The 18,092-nt window shown below is 34.8% G+C and overlaps 1 protein-coding gene and 1 non-coding gene across 3 annotated transcripts in view; one reads left to right on the forward strand and one right to left on the reverse strand.

The window, feature by feature from the left end:
* Window positions 1–5,266: 5,266 nt before the first annotated feature.
* LOC124246214 (U6 spliceosomal RNA) lies at window positions 5,267–5,370 on the forward strand. The gene has a single exon (XR_006890423.1). It is a non-coding gene; the product is annotated as a U6 spliceosomal RNA (small nuclear RNA).
* A 10,231-nt stretch (window positions 5,371–15,601) lies between these two features.
* The window catches only part of SH3BGRL (SH3 domain binding glutamate rich protein like), a 62,972-nt gene continuing 60,481 nt past the window's right edge, over window positions 15,602–18,092 (reverse strand). For both annotated transcript variants that reach the window (XM_046673962.1, XM_046673963.1), the window contains exon 4: window positions 15,602–16,943. In XM_046673962.1, coding sequence (XP_046529918.1) covers window positions 16,911–16,943 — 33 coding nt within the window. In that variant the 3' untranslated portion in view covers window positions 15,602–16,910. The remainder of the gene's footprint in view (window positions 16,944–18,092) is intronic.

The following is an 18,092-nucleotide window of genomic DNA, read 5'->3' on the forward strand; positions in this document are numbered from 1 at the left end:
AGTTTAGAACAATAGCATTAGAGAGATCTTTCTAAAACATAAGTTTAATCAAGTCTACATAGCCTGCAGCAGAAAGTTCTCACAGTGTGGTGCGGGAAAACCGCATTCCTCAGAATCATTGGGCCAAATATGCAGATTCCTAAACCCTCTCCCAGGTCTCTAAAGTGGAGGCAAAGATATTTGAATTTTAAATGAGTAGCTCCAGATGACAATTAATTTTTGAGACGTGTTGATCCATGGGTTAAAATCTAAACTCCATACTCATTCTCTGAAACATGCTTCTGTAGATCATTCTTTTCCCACCTTTTAGTTACATCCGCCTCTCTCCCCCATTAATCTTACTTACCCATTTGTAGTTTCCTAAATGTATCAGCTTTGCATTGTCTTGCCTCTTTGCCCACACTTGCAGGCCTACATAGTCCCGCCATCTGCTTGACAAGTAATTACTGATATTTGAAGTAAAACTCCACTAGGATGCTTTCTGTGACCTTTTCCCCTAATAGAATGAAATACCGATTTTCTTTATGATCCAGAAGGTACCCAGTACCTACTTCTATCTGAGCACTAGTTAATAGTTTAGAACTATTGCCTCCCTTGAAAGTCATAGTTGCCAACATTTCTTTAGTGCTCACTGTTTAAGGCATTGTTCTAAGGTGCTTTACATGAATTTATCTCATTTAATCCTCACAATCCTATGAGGTAGGTGCTATTATCATCCTCATTCTACGGACAAGGAAAATAAGTTGCCAAGTAATAATTTTCACAAGGCTATACAGCTAATAAGTAATAAACCCAGATTTTGGCCCCATTGCATAGGAAAAGTAAAAGGCCCTTTTTGGACAGAAGGGAGAAGGATCTGAAAGGAGAGAAGGCCCAACAAGTTGAGTCAGTGGTGTGGTTCCCTATAAAATGAGTCCCATAGATTGGCCCTTCTTATGGTCAAAATCTTCAGAGCATTGGGAGAATAGAGTCCTTAAAAATCCCAGCTGGTTTTAGGGGGATCAGAAAACAGAAAAAACTGGTGCTTCTTATTTCCAAACTCTAGCCAGAGAAATCTTGCAGCCTCTCATTGCACCACAACTGCAGAGTTGCAGTTCTTAAGAGAGGGTCAAGGATAATGGGAATTGAGGGCAGCCTCATAAAGCCCAAATCTCCATTACATGTAGTGAATGAGAGGGCATCCCAAACTTTCCCATGGCTCCTGTGGAAATGAACAAAGACCAACCAGATGAGAACAATTAAAGGCTATTTTTTCACAAATTGCTATAACAAGGAGTCAGCCACCATCACTTGCGTTTTTCAGAGATTCAAAGGTAGGCAAAGGAGTGAGATAGCTTTATAATAGGAAAAAAAGTCTTCAGGTATGCCTTGATTGGAAGCTGCTGGCATGGGGAAGTTGGAAGCAGTCTAACTTACAGGGTATCCTATGTTGCGCTGTTAGAGAGACATATTTGGTTTTCTCCAGTTAGTCCTAAATTTGAAGCAGGGCCAAAAATTAGGGAAGCTGGCAGTTATTGATCAAGTCCTGGTGGTTTTAGATTGATTGCTGCAGAGGTTATTTGATTTCCTGATAGCTTGCGGCAGAGGTTGTGGTTTGGCTTCCTGGGCTGGCTGTTGCAGGTTATGGGTTAGAATTACATTTTTATATAAGGACTGGCCTTTGTGTTTGTATATTTAGTCTCACACTCTACTCCAAGAGAGGATCAAAGGTGGCTGAGTGTGAGCCAGCAGATATAGAAGGCTTCAAGTTCAGGAAATGGATGAGAGACTTTTGTGAACCTGGTGACCAGAGTAGAAGGATATAGCCATATCAACCACAGTTAAAAAATAATTTATCCTTTAAAATAGAGAAAATGCCTACCATGTACAAATGGTTTTTTTCCCCTTTAACACCAGAATTGTCTCTCTAATATGATCAGATTGAAAAGCATCAATGACTCTATTTCCAGCGGTAAAGATGGCATTGATAGTCCAAGGCATTGTGTGTCAATAGAGAAATATAAAATATCACCATTGGATACTCCTAATCAAATACGTGTAAAAGACAAGGTTTGGGTGAGCATGTATTTGATGCCTTAGAACATTTTTGTCAAAATCATGAATATAATGAGACTGGCAAGCTCCTCCTGACTGCATTAGAGAAAGTGGGGAAGGGAAAAAAATACTGTTTTGTGATGTTTCTTTTCCAATTATAAATATATATTGAGAGATAGATTACATGTATATAAATGTAGAGAGAGATAAATGTAGATAGAGATATATATATACATATAGATATATATTTATTTATTATCATGATTTAAGAGGCATTTTTCACTAGAGATCATAACCAAAAAAGTTTGAAAGCCATTAGTCTAATGAGTTGAAACAGATGACCCAAACCTAAAGTTAAGGCTCTTTTACATTCTTTTTTTTATATATTCGTTCTTTCAGACTATGTGTGTGTGGGTGTTGGTATGTTTGGGTGGATGTGTGACTGGCTAAAGAACATTTGAATTGTTCTGATTCCCTTCCTTTGACGACAGGGGTGTAATATTGAAATTAGAAACTGATTTGTTAGTTTTGAAAAATAGAGGCACTGTATATAACATATTCAACACAGAATAAGGGTCAATAAAGGTAACAGTCCAAAGTGTGAATAACCAAGATATATTTCAATAATCTTACCATACTTATACAGAGACAGTCTTCTTAGTAGCATTTGCCTGATTTAATTATTCAATATGAAGTCAGCTTATTAAATCAAGTACATTATAAAGATGAGTCACTAATAATTTGTTTTACACTTGATCTTAGCCGAAAGATCAAGAAGCAATAATAATTTGTTCTATATATCCAGTTTATCGGCATAATTTTGAGGGATAACTGACATATCAGTCTATTAGCCTTTGTGTTCAGAAAAGATATATGGTATCTAAGATGTGAAAATATATTTTAAAGAAGTATGAATATATAAAATTAATAGTTCCTTAAGCAGAAACATTTGTTCCTCAAGTTCAATGGCTTTCAAATTATTCTTGGTAGAGCCTTAGGGGATCCCCAGAGTTATTTGATGTTCAGTAGGGAGTGGGAGAGAGAATAGAGCCAAACTTACACTCCCCCAGATACACATAAGTACACATACCTATTTCAGACAGAAAAACTCCACTTACGCGTCTTCCATACTGGGTCCCTGCATCATATTTTCTTTGAAGAAAAAGTTGCACCAATCACATTTTAAAAAGACTAACTAGTGATTGCTTCATAACCAGAAGTGGTTAGTATTGAAAACAGAAATGTATGTTTTTGAAAAAAATCTTCAAGTGAGCACTTTATAATGATTTTTGTCACTTCATAAACTTCTCTTTCAAGGTGACCTTAAAAGAGGCAGAGTAGAAACATCACTAGATTGAATAAGAAGTCCCAGACTCAACTTATTCTTGCTTTTCAAGTTATCAGCTTTGTGTTCTAGGGTAAACATTTTATTTTTTTGGCTTTCGGTTTCCTGTTTGGTGAAATGAGGTTGGTTTAGACTAGATTAAAGTAGCAAATAAGTTTTAACTCTTGTGCCAAATCTGATGATTGTTAGTGCCTTTCTAAAGCAACGTAACATGCTTTAAAACAAACAAACAAAAAAAAAACAAGAGCACGTCAAGTAATATGTAAAGTACATGACTAAATGACAAAATGCAATACATTGCTGAGCAGAGACTGACAATCAAGGGATGTGAATGGGGCAGGGAGGGAGGGATGAATAGGTGGAACACACGGGATTTTTAGGGCAGTGAAACTATTATGTATAATATTGTAATGGTGGATACATAACATTATGCATTTGTCAAACCCATAGAACTGTAAAACACAAAGAGTGAAGCCTAATGTAAACTATGGACTTTAATAATTTATCAATATCATTTCATTAATCATAACAAATGTACTACTACACTAATGCAAGATGTTAATAATAGGGGAAGTTAGGGGAGGGAAAGTAGTATATGGGAACTGTACTTTCTGCCTAATTTTTCTTTAACCTTAAACTGATCTAAAAAGTAGTCTATTAATTAATTTAAATTTAAAAAGTGGAAAAAAATGACTTGGACCGCTCACCACAAAAGCAAACTGCAAAATAATGGTAGTAGGGAAAGTTTTAAAGAAGAATAAAAATATATTAAAGACTTGTCTACTTCAGCTTATCTGATCACAGGCACTCCCACATTAGTAATATATGTGCTGACCACACACACTCTGTACTTTACCCATGCTGAAGTACTGGTAGTTTCTTCAATGTTCCATGATATCTCTTGCATCCAAGCCCAGGAACATGCTGCTTCACTCCCTTTCTTTACCCGGCTAACTCTTCCTTAGCATTTTTGTCTTAGGTTATACAGCAATCCCCCTTACCTGCAGAGGATATGTTCCAAGACCCCCAGTGGATGCGTGAAACCACAGATAGTACCAAACTCTATATATACTACATTTTTTTCTATACACACATACCTACGATAAAGTTTAATTTATAAATTAGACACAGTAAGAGATTAACAAGAATAACCAATAATAAAATAGAACAATTATAACAATATACTCTAATAAAAGTTACCATAGATCTCAGCCACCTTAGCATATGATTTTTTTCTTTCCTTAAATCAATAACTTTCACTTTTTCGCTTAAAAGAAGAACTTTCCAGCTTGTCTTTGGCATATCTGAATTTCCAGCATCGCTACATTGTGCTTTGGGGCTAGTATTAAGTAAAATAAGGGTTACTTGAACACAAGCACTGTGATACCACGACAGTCGACAATCTGATAACCGAGAAAGCTGCTAAGTGACTAACGTGTGGGTAGGGTATGTGGCATGGATACGCTGGACAAAGGGATGATTCGTGTCCCTGCTGGGATGGAATGTGACGGCATGAGATGTCATCATGCTACTCAGAACAGTGGGTAATTTAAAACTCATGAATAGTGTATTTCTGGAATTTTCCATTTAATATTTTCGGTCTGTGGTTGACTGCAGGTAACTGAAACCACGGAAAGTGAAACCACGGATAAGGGGGAACTACTGTATATCACTTCCTCTAGGAAATTATGCCTGATCACCTCCTATATCCACTAACACATAATGAGGTATCTATCCTAAATCCTCTCTTAGCACCATTTACTTACCTTTCTCTAATAGAAATGCCTAGTAATTTGTCCACCATCCACACTAAATTATTACTTTCTTGAAAGTAGAGATAATGTCTTGTTCATGGTAGTATTCTCACCCCTAAAAAAGTACCTGCTAGTGCTCACTTTGGCAGCACATATATTAAAATTGAAACAATACAAAGATTGGCATGGTCCTTGCACAAGGAAGACACGCAAATTCGTGAAGTGTTCCATATTTTTAAATTAAATAATTATGTGACCTGATAGAAGTGTTGGCTAATGCTATGGTGATAATCATATTGCAGTGTATAGGTGTATCAAATCAACATGTGTACACCTTAAACGTATACAACATTACATGTCAATTATATCTCAATAAAAAAATTAAAAGAAAAATTAGAAAAGAGGGAATAAAATAAAAACATCCTTTTAAAAAAAAGTGCCAGCTATATAGTATGTGATTAAAAATATGGGTAAAATGAATGATTAATTATAATTACTACTCACAGTACCACTTTAAAATTTAGACATTACAAAAATGTAGAGAATAAGATTTTTAAGACAGAGTTCCTTGATGACCTAGAACACGTTTTCCTTTTTTGATCTCCTCAGAGCATATCAAATAAATTGTAGGGAACAAAAAGTGTAAAATGAAGATGGAAGGGCTATTCGTTAGTCATTAGCTATATAGACAATGTACCACTTGCTGAGGTGTCAGTCACTGTACCAGGTGCTTAATTGTGTTTTTTTCTGATCTCCACTCCAAGCTAGTTATTATTAATTTAATATACAGTCTTCCCCAATGTTTTCACTTAATATTTTACTCCTTAGAAGTAGTTAAAATCATATTTGGTCTGCATATACTTCCTCTATATATCATGAAGCAAAGTGAAAAGAAATGGAATTATCCATAATTTCTCCCAAACTCCATCTACATGAACAAACCATTTTGATTGTTTTGACTGATAACCAATTCAAGCCAGGCCAGAAGCTGTCAATCCAAAACTTCATTTGATTTCTTCCCCTGACTAGGTTGATAAAGTCAGCACAAGAATAAAAATGTTTGTGAGCAAAAAGCCAGATTAAAATTAAACAAGCTAAATAATTGAGGTAAAATCTGTACTTTTCCTTCTCTGTTTTTCTAAATCACTTGCATATATTTTTCTCAAAATTCCATTTCAGTGCAGACTTTCTGTGGCCATAGCAACAGCAACATTCAATAAGACCAGGATCTAAATTCTAAGTAAATAAGTGTCTGAGCCTCATTTGACTTTATAGTCAATTTTTCAGAAATGTATTTATTTTATATATGGGGCCTAGGAGTAGAAAGGGGAAGAAAAGGGTGGTTTCTTTCATGCCAACATTTAGAGTTGATGAAATGAGAGGGAAAACCACAGATTTTGAAGTTACTGGGACTTAGGTAACTGCCATTTCCCAACTATGTGACCTTGGGCAAGTTACATAACTTCAGTTTCTCCACCAAAAATATGGCGAGAATAATACTTATTGCATTTAGTTAGGGTTCTCCAGAGAAACAGTACCGACAGGGGCTATATGTATGTGTGTGTGTGTGTACACATACACACACAAACACACATATACATTTTAAGGAATTGCTTCACATGATTGTGGGGGCGAGCAAGTCTGAAATTTGAAGGCCTGTAAGCTGAAAATTCCATCAAGAGTTGATGTTGCAGTCTTGAGTCCAAAGGCAGTCTGGAAGCAGAAATCATTCTTCCTCAGGGGGCCTAGATCTTTTTATATTAAAGCCTTCAACTGATTGGATGAGGTCTGCCCACATTGTGGAGAGTGATCTGCTTTACTCAAAGTCCAATGACTTAAATCTTAAACACATCTAAAGAATACCTTCACAGCAATATCAAGACTGGGGTTTGACCAAATATCTGGGCATTATAGCCTAGCCAAGTTGACACATAAATTTAACCATTATACCTACTTTTCATGGCTGTTGTAAAGATTAAGTGAAATTATGTAGGCAGAGGACCTAGTAGAGAACTCAGTGTAGGCGCATAGCCTTCACCATGCCCAGTCACAATCTAATACTTGGGATTTGAGTGAAGAAAAAGGTAAAGTAAAAAAGGTGGTCTATATTTTCTGGAGCCATTTTTGCTTTACTTAAATGTGGGGGAATGGAAATAAAATTGCTGAAACAGGTGCCTATTACTGCCTCTCTGCCTCTTCCCCTACATTAATCCATTAGTAATGCTAAGTAATTACTCCAGTAGTAATGAAAATTAACAACTCAATGTCTTCAAGAATCTCAGTCTGTTAAATGATTTGACCAATTTCTGAAATTGAAGGCTTTTCTTTGTCCTTTCATTTTTAATGTGGGTCGTTAGGTTAACCACCCCATAGTATGGATGTTTTAATAATAAACCTAGGAAGATCACCTACTTTTAAGGCTGTGTGATTTTGATGAAACTTCAGGGAAATCTATTTTTCCAATAAATCCCATGGCATGATAGGTTAGAGGACTTGAAGGCATACTGTATTTCCATGTACATTCCAAGCAGGTTAGGGCCAAAAAAAATAATATGTTAAAACTTTTGAATTTGTTGAAGAAATCAGATATATTTTATTATGAAAGACAATCATGCTGTGCTTTTGCAATGGTAGACTGAGGAGCATGGCAGAGCTCGCCCCAACAAAACAGCAATTTAACTGAAAAAAATTATTTTAAAAGTAATTGAAAGTTTCTGTAAGTTGTCCTAAGGGCATACAGCTAAATTGGATTAAGACATGACATTAGATGGTAAACTAATTCCACAGAAAGAAAACCAAAATGGTAAATATGGTTAATATGCATATAAAAACACCTCTATATTGGTGTTATCCTCTTTTCTCATAGCTTCTTTAAAAGACATAAGATTATATAAAGTAATGATTAAAACAACGTATTGTTGGATCTATAATATATATAGATGTTATATGTATAATAATACTAGCACAAAAGGGAGAAAAGAGAACAGAGCTATATAGGAGTAAAGTTTCTATATCTTACTGGAATTAAGTCAGTATGAATCTGAGGGTGATTTTGATCATTAAAATGCATGTTGTGTGCTGTAGACAAAGATTAAGAAAATAGTTAAAAATGTAATTTAAAACTACATAAAGAACACATACAACTCAAGAACAAAAAACAAACAACTCTAGTAAAAAAATGGGCAGAAAATCTGAATAGACATTTTTCCAAAGAAGACATATGGATGGCCAACATGCACATGAAAAGATGTTGACCATTACTAATTAATAGGGAAATGCAAACCAAAAACCACAATGAGGTACCACATCACACCCATCACGATGGCTATTATTAAAAAGACAAGAAATAACAAATGTTGAGAGATCTTGCCAAGATGGCGGCATAGGCAGACTCTCAACTCATCTCCCAGATTTCAAAATATACTACAAAGCCATAGTAACCAAAATAGCATGTTACTGGCACAAAAACAGACACACAGATCAATGAAGAGAATCAAGAGTCCAGAAACAAACCTACACATTTATGGACAGCTAATATTCGACAAGGGAGCCAGGAGCATACAATGGAGAAAGGAGAGTCTCTTCAATAAATGGTGTTTGGAAAACTGCACAGCCACATGCTAAAGAATGAAAGTAGACCATTCCCTTACACCATGCACAAAAATCAACTCAAAATGGATTCAAGACTTGAATGTAAGACCAGAAACCATGAAACTTCTAGAAGAAAACATAGGAAGTATGCTCTTTGACATTGGTCTTACCAGCATATTTTCAAATACCCTGTTTGACCGGGCAAGGGAACCAATAGAGAAAATGAACAAATGGGACTAGATCAAACTAAAAAGTTTCTGCACAGCAAAGAAAATCATCAACAAAACAAAAAGACACCCTAACAATTGGGAGAAGATATTTGCAAAGCATAGATCAGATAAGGGGTTAATATCCAAAATATACAAAGAACTCATACATCTCAACAACAAAAAAAACAACAACCCAATTAAAATATGGACAAAAGATCTGAACAGAGATTTCTCCAAAGAAGATATACAGATGGCCAACAGGCATATGAAAAGATGCTCAACATCATTAGCTATCAGGGAAATGCAAATCAAAACTACAATGAAGTATCACCTCACTCCGGTCAGAATGGCTATAATTAACAAGACAGGAAACAACAAATGTTAGAGAGGGTGTGGAGAGAAGGGAACCCTTGTTCACTGCTGGTGGCAGTGCAACCTGGTGCAGCCACTATGGAAAGTAGTATGGAGTATCCTCAGAAAATTAAGAATAGATCTACCATGCGATCCAGCTATTCCACTGCTGGGGATTTATCCAAAGAACTTGAAAACACAAAAACCTAAAGATACATGCACCCCTATGTTCGTTGCAGCATTATTCACAATAGCCAAGACTTGGAAGCAACCTAGGTGCCCATGAAAGGACGAATGGATAGAGAAGATGTGGTATATATACATAACGGAATACTACTCAGCCATAAGAAATGATGAAATCCAACCATTTTTCACAACATGTATGGACCTTGAGGCTATTATGCTAAGTGAAATAAGTCAGAGGGAGAAAGTCAAATACCATATGATCTCACTCAGAAGATAAAAACAACCACAAACAGACACATAGCAACAGAGATTGGATTGGTGGTTACCATAGGGGAAGGGGGGAGGGGGGAGGGCAAAAGGGAGGATTAGGCTCATACGTGTGGAAATGAACTATAATTAGTTTTTGGGAGGTGAACATGATGTAATCTACACAGAATTAGAAATATATTACGATGTACACCTGAAAGCTATATAATGTTATAATCCAATGTTACTGCAATAAAAAAAAAAAGAAATAACAAACGTTGAAGAGGATATGGAGCAAAGGGAACCTTCATACTCTGCTGGTTGGAATGTAAATTGGTGCAGCCACTATGGAATACAGTATGGAGATTTCTCAAAAAAATTAAAAATAAATCTACCATATGATCCAGTGATTCTACTTCTCGGTATTTATCCAAAGAACACAAAAACACTAATTCAAAAAGATATATGAGCTCTTATGTTTATTTCAGCATTATTCGCAATAACCAAGGCTTGGAAACAAGCTAACTGCCCATTTTTGAATGAATGCATAAAGAATTTGTGCTATATAAATATACAATGGAATACTACTCAGCCATAAAAAGATGAAATCTTGGCATTTGAAACAACATGGATGGACCTTGAGGGTGTTAGGCTAAGTGAAATAAGTCAGATGGAGAAAGCCAAATATCGTATGATTTCACTTATATGTAGAAGATAAACAAACAAACAAGCAGATACACAGAACAGATTGGTGGTTATCAGGCGGGAAGGGAGTGGAGGGAGGGTGACAGTGGTAAGGGAGCACATTTGCACAATGACATATGGGAACTGGACTTTTGATGGTGATCACAGTGTGGTCTATACAAAAGTCAAAATACAATGATGTACACCTGAAATTTATATAATGTCATAAACCAATGTTACCTCAAAAAATATATATATAATCTAAAAATGATCAAAGAAATTAAAAAATTACACTATGAAATATCCAATTGACTTAAAAGAAGGCAATAAAAGGGGAAGACAGGAACAAAAAAGGAGACAGAAAACAAAAAGCAAAATGACAGATGTCAATCAAATTATATCAATAATAACATTAAATGTGAACAGATTAAACAAACCAAACTAAAGACACACAATATCAGATTGGATAAAAAAGCAAGATCTAATGTTATACTGCCTAAGGGAGACACACTTTAGATTCAAAGATAATAACTGGTTGAAAAGGAAAGGATGGAAAAGATACAGTATGAAAAAAACAACCATCAGAGAGGAAAGTGACAATACTAATCTCACACAAAATAGACTTAAAACAACAGAAATGTGATTAGACAAAAGGAGGGACATTTTATAACGATTAAACAGTCATTTCATGAAGAAGATAAAACAATTATAAAACAATATACACCTAACAAAAGATCCCCACAATAAATGAAGCAAAATCTAACAGAATTGAAGTGAGAAGTAGCCAACTGAACAGTAACAGTTGGAGATGTAAATACCCTACTTCCAATAATGGATAGAATAATTAGGCAGAAAAGCCACAAAGAAATAGAAGACTTGAATGAACTATAAACCAATGAGTCCATGTAGTCATCTTTAGAACACCTCAGAGAAAAATGCTAGAATATGCATTCAAGTGCACATAAAACATTCTCCAGGATAGATCATATGTTAGGCAGCAAAACAAGGCTCAATAAATTTAAAAGGATTGGAATCATATAAAGTATGTTATCCAAACACAAAGCCATGCTGTGGTAGGCGTCCCACATATAAAGTAGAGGAAGATGGGCATGGATGTTAGCTCAGGGCCAATCTTCCTCAACAAAAAGAGGAGGACTGGAAGTAGTTAGCTCAGGGCTAATCTTCCTCAAAAAATAAATAAATGAATAAAAGAGACTAGGCACCATGATCAAGTGGAACTTATTTAATGAATGCAAGGTTGGTTTGACATATGAAAATCAATTAATGTACTATAGCATACTAATAGAATAAAGGGAAAAACATATGATGATCTCAATAAATGCAGAAAAAGCATTTGACAAAATTTAAAATTCAACACTGTTTCATAATAAAGACCCTACAAACTATAAATAGAAGGGAACTTCCTGAACCTGATAAAGGAGTTCTTTGATGAACCCAAAATTAATATCATATTTAACGGCAAAAGACTGAATGCTCCTCCTAAATCAGGATCTAGACAAAGATTTCTGCTCTCAACAATCCTATTCAACATTGTACTGGAGGTCCTTTCCAGGACAATTAGTCAAGAAAAAGAAACAAAATACATCCAGATCAGAAAGGAAGAAGTAAAATTTTTTCTCTTTGGAGTTGGCAGGATTTTGTATGTAAAGAAATTTTAAGGAATCCACTAAGAAAACCTATGAGAAGTAATAAACAAACTCAGCAATGTTGCAGAATACAAAATCAAAATATAAAAATCAATCAGGATCAATTGTGTTTCTATATACTAGAAATGAACAATCTGAAAATAAAATTTAGAAAACATTTCTATTTACAATAGCATCAAAAGTAACAAAATATTTAGGAATAAATTTAGCAAAAGAAGTATAAAATGTATACTCTGAAAACTAAAAACCATTGCTGAGAGCAATTAAAGAAGACCTAAATAAATAGAAAAGCACTCCACGTTTATCAATCAGAAGACTTAATATTGTTAAGATAGCAATGCTCCCCAAATTGAACTAAAGTTTCAATGGAATCCCAATCAAAATCCCAGCTGACTTTGACAAGCTGATCCCAAGATTCATATGGAAATACAAGGGACCTCGAAGAGTCAAAAAATCTTGAAAAGGAAGAACAAAGTTGGAAGACTCACACTTCCTGATTTCAAAACATACTACAAAGCTACAGTAATCAAAACTGTGTGGTACTGGCATAAGTATAGAAATATAGATTGATGGAATATACTTGAATGTCCAAGAATACACCCTCACATTCTTGGTTATTTGGTTTTTGACAAGGATGCCAGGACAATTCAATGCAGAAAGAATGATCTTTTAAGCAAATGTTGCTTGGACAAGTAGATACCCACATGCAAAAACAAAAACAAAAACACGAAGTTGAATCCCTACTCCATATCATATAAAAAACCTAACTCAAAATAGATCATAGGCCTAAGTGTATGAAGTAAAAATGCCCTCGAGAAAATAAAAAGACAATATATGGAATTGGAGAACATATTTAGAAATCACATATCTGATAAGACTTGTATTCAAAATATATAAAGAACTTTTACAATTCAATAATAAAATAACAAAAAACCCAATTAAAAAATGGACAAAGGGGCCGGCCCTGTGGCTGAGTGGTTAAGTTCACGCATTCTGCTCTAGTGGCCCAGGGTTCACTGTTTCGGATCCTGGGCACAGACCTATGCACTGCTCATCAAGCCATGCTCTGGCGGCATCCTACATAGAAGAACTAGAATGACTTACAACCAGGACATACAACTATGTACTGGGGCTTTGGGGAGAAAAGAAAAATAAAAAGGAAGATTGGCAACAGATGTTAGCTCAGGGCCAATTTTCCTCACCAAAAAAAAGCATACAAAAAAAATGGACAAAATATTTGAAAGGACATATTTATAAAGAAGATATACAAACGATCGTAATCACATAAAAAGATGTTCAACATATTTAGTCAGAGAAATGCAAATCACAACTACAATGAGATACCACTTTACAGCCACTAGCATGACTATAATCAAAAAGACAGACAATAACAAGTGTTTCCAGGAAATGGAGAAATTGGAACCCTCATATATTGCTGGTGGGAATGTAAAATAGTGCAGCCACTTTGGAAAAGTTTGGCAGATCCTCAAATTTTTAAATGTAGAACTACCATATAACCCACTCCTATATATATACCCCAAAGAACTGAAAACAAGTGTTCAAACAAAAAAATTTGTACGCAAATATTCATAGCAGCATTACACCTAATAGCCAAAAAGTGGAAATAATCCAACTCTCTATCAACGGATTAATAGTTAACAAAATGTTGTTATACCTGTACAACGGAATGTTATTCAGCAATAAACAAAATGAAGTACCGATGCGTACTACAACATGGATTAATTTAAAAAACATGCTACCTAGAAGAAGCTCATCACAAAAGACCACATATTGTACGATAGCATTTATATGAAATGTTCAGAAAAAGTAAATCCATAGACACAGAAAGTAGATTAGTGGATGCACAGGGCTGAGGGAGGGGAAAATGGGCAGTTACTGCTAATGGATACTGGGTTTATTTGTTGGGTGATAAAATGTTCTACACTTAAATTGTGGTGATGGTTGCACAACTCTGAGAATATACTAAAAAAACTATTGAGTTGTACACTTTGAATGGATTAATTTTGTGGTATATGAATTACATACAATGAATATGTTAAAAATGCAATCATGTTAAAATAATCATGTTAACAGTATGTTTACTATTTAGATAGAAATTCAAAATTTTCTTTGCCTAATAAAAAAGAGATAACCGATAACATTCAGGGACAGGGTTGGGGAGGTGGGGAGCAGAAAACCAGAAGGTTCAAATTAATCAAATGTGAATGTCTCTTAATCACTTTTATTGGAATTCTTCAAAAGAAAAGGAATATCTTTTATTTTACATAGAATAAAATGCTATCAATGTAAATGTTTGGATCTAAAACATCCATAACTGGGTAATAAAAATCATGTGAATCTTCTTTTTCCCTTTTGCTGAATGAATGGAATATGTGCAGTGAAACCTGACTCCACAAAAATTCTCTCTATTTAGACTCTCCCAAGCAATCTCTGTTTCAAAAATCTGTTTCCCCCTACACTCAGATTTCCAGAGAAGTGTTGACATTTAACAATACAATCAACAACCAATTTGCATTGTTTGGTGAAAATGGAAATCTTCCTGAAGGTCACATATTCTTAAGGGAAAATTAGCTCCAAAATGTAAAATAACAAATTAGCAGGTCTGATTTACAAACAGAAAGACGTCAAAGAAATATAACAAGTAGCAAGGATTATATTTTCCAGGCAATTTTGTGAAAATTCTTTGTAAAGCTTACCTTAATATTCAGAATTTCACTTGCTTTTCTTGTATCTACCAGACATATAGTGCTCAGCTGACAGAAGGACAGACCTCAATTAAGGAAGGCTCAATCCAATGTTTTACTTTAAATATGCATATTTTAATTGTAAGATATACTGTAGCAGATATAAACATCTCAAAAATGTCACCTATTTTTGGAGAATGTCTGTTTTTGAGTGTTAACTTATTTGATATTAAGATAAAAGTAAAAATGGTCACATAGAATACTGCAAATAGCATCACCCACATTTAATAAAGCTTAGGAGAAAATATAGACCAAATTTTTTCTAGCATTTTCCAGCTACAACAAAGCACCCTGTTTTCTCTAGTCTTCTCCATAGCATTTTTTTTTTTCTTTTGGTGAGGTACTTTCACCCTGAGCTAACATCCGTTGCCAATCCTCCTCTTTTTGCTTAGGGAAGATTGTCCCTGAGCTAACATCTGTAGCAATCTTCCTCTATTTTGCATGTGGGATGCCGCCACAGCATGGCTGGAAGAGTGGTGCACAGGTCTGCACCGGGATCTGAACCCACGAACCCTGGACAGCCAAAGTGGAGTGCACGAACTTAACCACTATGCCACTGGGCCAGACCCTCTCCATAGCATGCTTTTAAACAACAGACTAGTTCTTTGGTTGACTCCTGTGTGCACTGCAAAATTCAGAACCCTAAAAAGGAAATTTAAAAATCGCATTCAAATGTTTTCTGTTATTTTCTCTTTTGCCACCCTCTAAAAAATACATTACTCATCTAAAATTACTATTATATTATTTAGAAATTCCAGGAACACATAAATTATGTTTCTAAAAGTACTGAGTTTATTTTAAAGCATCACATCAAGTTTGAATCTCAGTAAACAAAGCCATATCTTCATTATACGTTGACTTTGGCAAAGAGCACAGACTTGCATACGTCAAATGATATGATAAAGTAATTTAAAGTAAAAGGTGTTTGCTTTTAGTAATAAAGTGGTGTGAAACTAAAGCACAATATGTACATCTTCTGGGTAAGTGATTTAGGCCATAATGTTTCCTGTCTTCTTAGGAGTTTTCAGAATTTAACATTTTAAAAATTGACCCTTTTATCTGATACTTGTGCTATTCACTGGAATAGAGGCATAGAGAAGATTCTCTCTTCTTAGATTAATGTATTCACACAATATGTGCCTAAGCTAACACAAAAAGTTCAAATATCTGAGAGATAGTGGCATTCATGATCACAGTTGTTTTAAAAGGGGGAAACTACTAAGATTTTTTCAGCAAAGACCCAAGGAAAACCAGCCTTGGACAATGAATGCTGATCTATTTTATAAGAGTTAATTAAAAGTCTGAGCTCTTTGCAAAAGGATGCCATTTTAAACTTACTTGCCATCCCGGTTCCATAACATACATGTGCATATTTCACTGGGGCAAGCGACTTAGAAACATGATTGCATCATAGCTGTGTAGTTAAGCAAGGAACTTATCAACTGAATGCATCTATTTTTTTTTGTGGGAGGTCATCTGTTCTGATTGCTGAAATATGCAATAAAAGGCTACATTTAGAAGCCTTGAAAACCTGTGGTTCAGTTCATAGAAGTTTCAACTACAAAAGAATGGGAATGTTATAATTACCATAGGAAATTATAATGTCTGACATATAACCACTACTTGAAACTACTTTTTACTCACAATAACGTCACATCAAATGGTACATATTTCACTAAAATTAATGAGGCAATTTGGGAATAAGAGACAGACTCTTTCTTTCTCTCTCTTATTTTAACTTCCTCAATGTAGAGCTACAGACATACTTAAGCTGCAATAATAATATCAAAAAAGGGGAAAGGTGTTTGCTTTTTAAAATCATTGAAGCATATAAAATGCCTTGGCAGATACTACTATTCTATGACATCTACTTAAAATGCTATGTTCATCTCCCATTCTCCTCATCATAAAGTTCACATTTTAATTATGTTTTCATTTTGATTGCTTGCATGCAAAAACAGCAACTAATCTATTATTTCAACATGAAGCCTATTTCTTTTGAAGCCAAGATAATTTTGTTATTTTATAAAAGCAAGGAGACTCCTTTTTCAGGATGCTTAAGGTGGAATGTTTAAGATTCATGCTTGCTGCTTTGCCTGAGCTTCTGCTTCCTGAAATGAAAAAACAAACAAAACAGATTTAAATATCACAAAGCAGACGTTCACGTGTATTTTTGTTAGACTATATGACCTCAAATTACTAAGAATATTCACAAGCAGAAAAATGGCCTTCAACAAGAACTGCTCAAAAATTCTTAATAGAAAAACTATAAAATAGAAACTTCTTTCTAGAAACAGATGTAACAGAGGGCTGCATAATAATCACTAATGGAAATAATTCTATAGAAGCAAGTGCTTTATAATTATATTTGATTCTTCATTTAAAAGTAGCTGATTTACTTTTCGCGTGATTTTTTTTAAAAAATGAGTGTTCAAAAACATTGTCACCTCAAGTTTACAGTTAGTTGAGTTTTGTTTAACTAAGGTTTAAATTACTTAGAAAACGTGCTACTTGTTAAAATGTTGTTGCTTTCAAGTTCCACGATAGTCGGCACAAAAAGAGGACAGGTTATCTTTCTTCTCTTCTCGACAGTGAGTACCTCTAGCATAGGAACTCCGACCTATACGTATGCTCTGGCACCTAACATAGTACATGACAGAAAATACACTTCAAGGAGAGTTTATGGAACTAAAGATGGGTGGCAAGAGTGACTGTGGTGAAAGAAACTTCAGACTTAAGTTGTAGAAATCATGTACGCTAGACAATATCACTCTAAACACCTGTCACTAATTGAACACTTAAATAATTAATAGTCTCAGGAAGAGTGGGAGCAGCTGAATATTCCAAAATGAGTCTTTGATACTAGCCCCCTAAAAAGAGGAAAAAGCCAAAAATGATGCTAGGTTTTTACAAAAAAAGAGGTAAAAATTAAAGAAAGAAGGAAACCAGAGAAAACATTGTAATTTATTCTTAATAAATCCTTAACAAAACAGATGTAATACACTATTGACTCACCTTCCAAAACCCTTAGTCAAAAAAAAAAAAAAGAGTTCCAAAGCTCTTTTGAAACTTCTAAGGTAGAGTTTGGCTGTCAAAATGAATATATCTTAGACCTACATTATCCCTTTGGTTTCATTTTATAGAACAAGCTTCCAAGAATTTCCTCACACAACACAATGAATTTTATACTAAGATCTTTCAAAGGCCTAGCATATATAGTTGGGGAAGCAGTTGTATAAAAATGTGAGTATGTCCCAAAG

This window comes from Equus quagga, chromosome 10 (assembly GCF_021613505.1).
Source record: "Equus quagga isolate Etosha38 chromosome 10, UCLA_HA_Equagga_1.0, whole genome shotgun sequence".
Classification (NCBI taxonomy): Eukaryota; Metazoa; Chordata; class Mammalia; order Perissodactyla; family Equidae; genus Equus; species Equus quagga.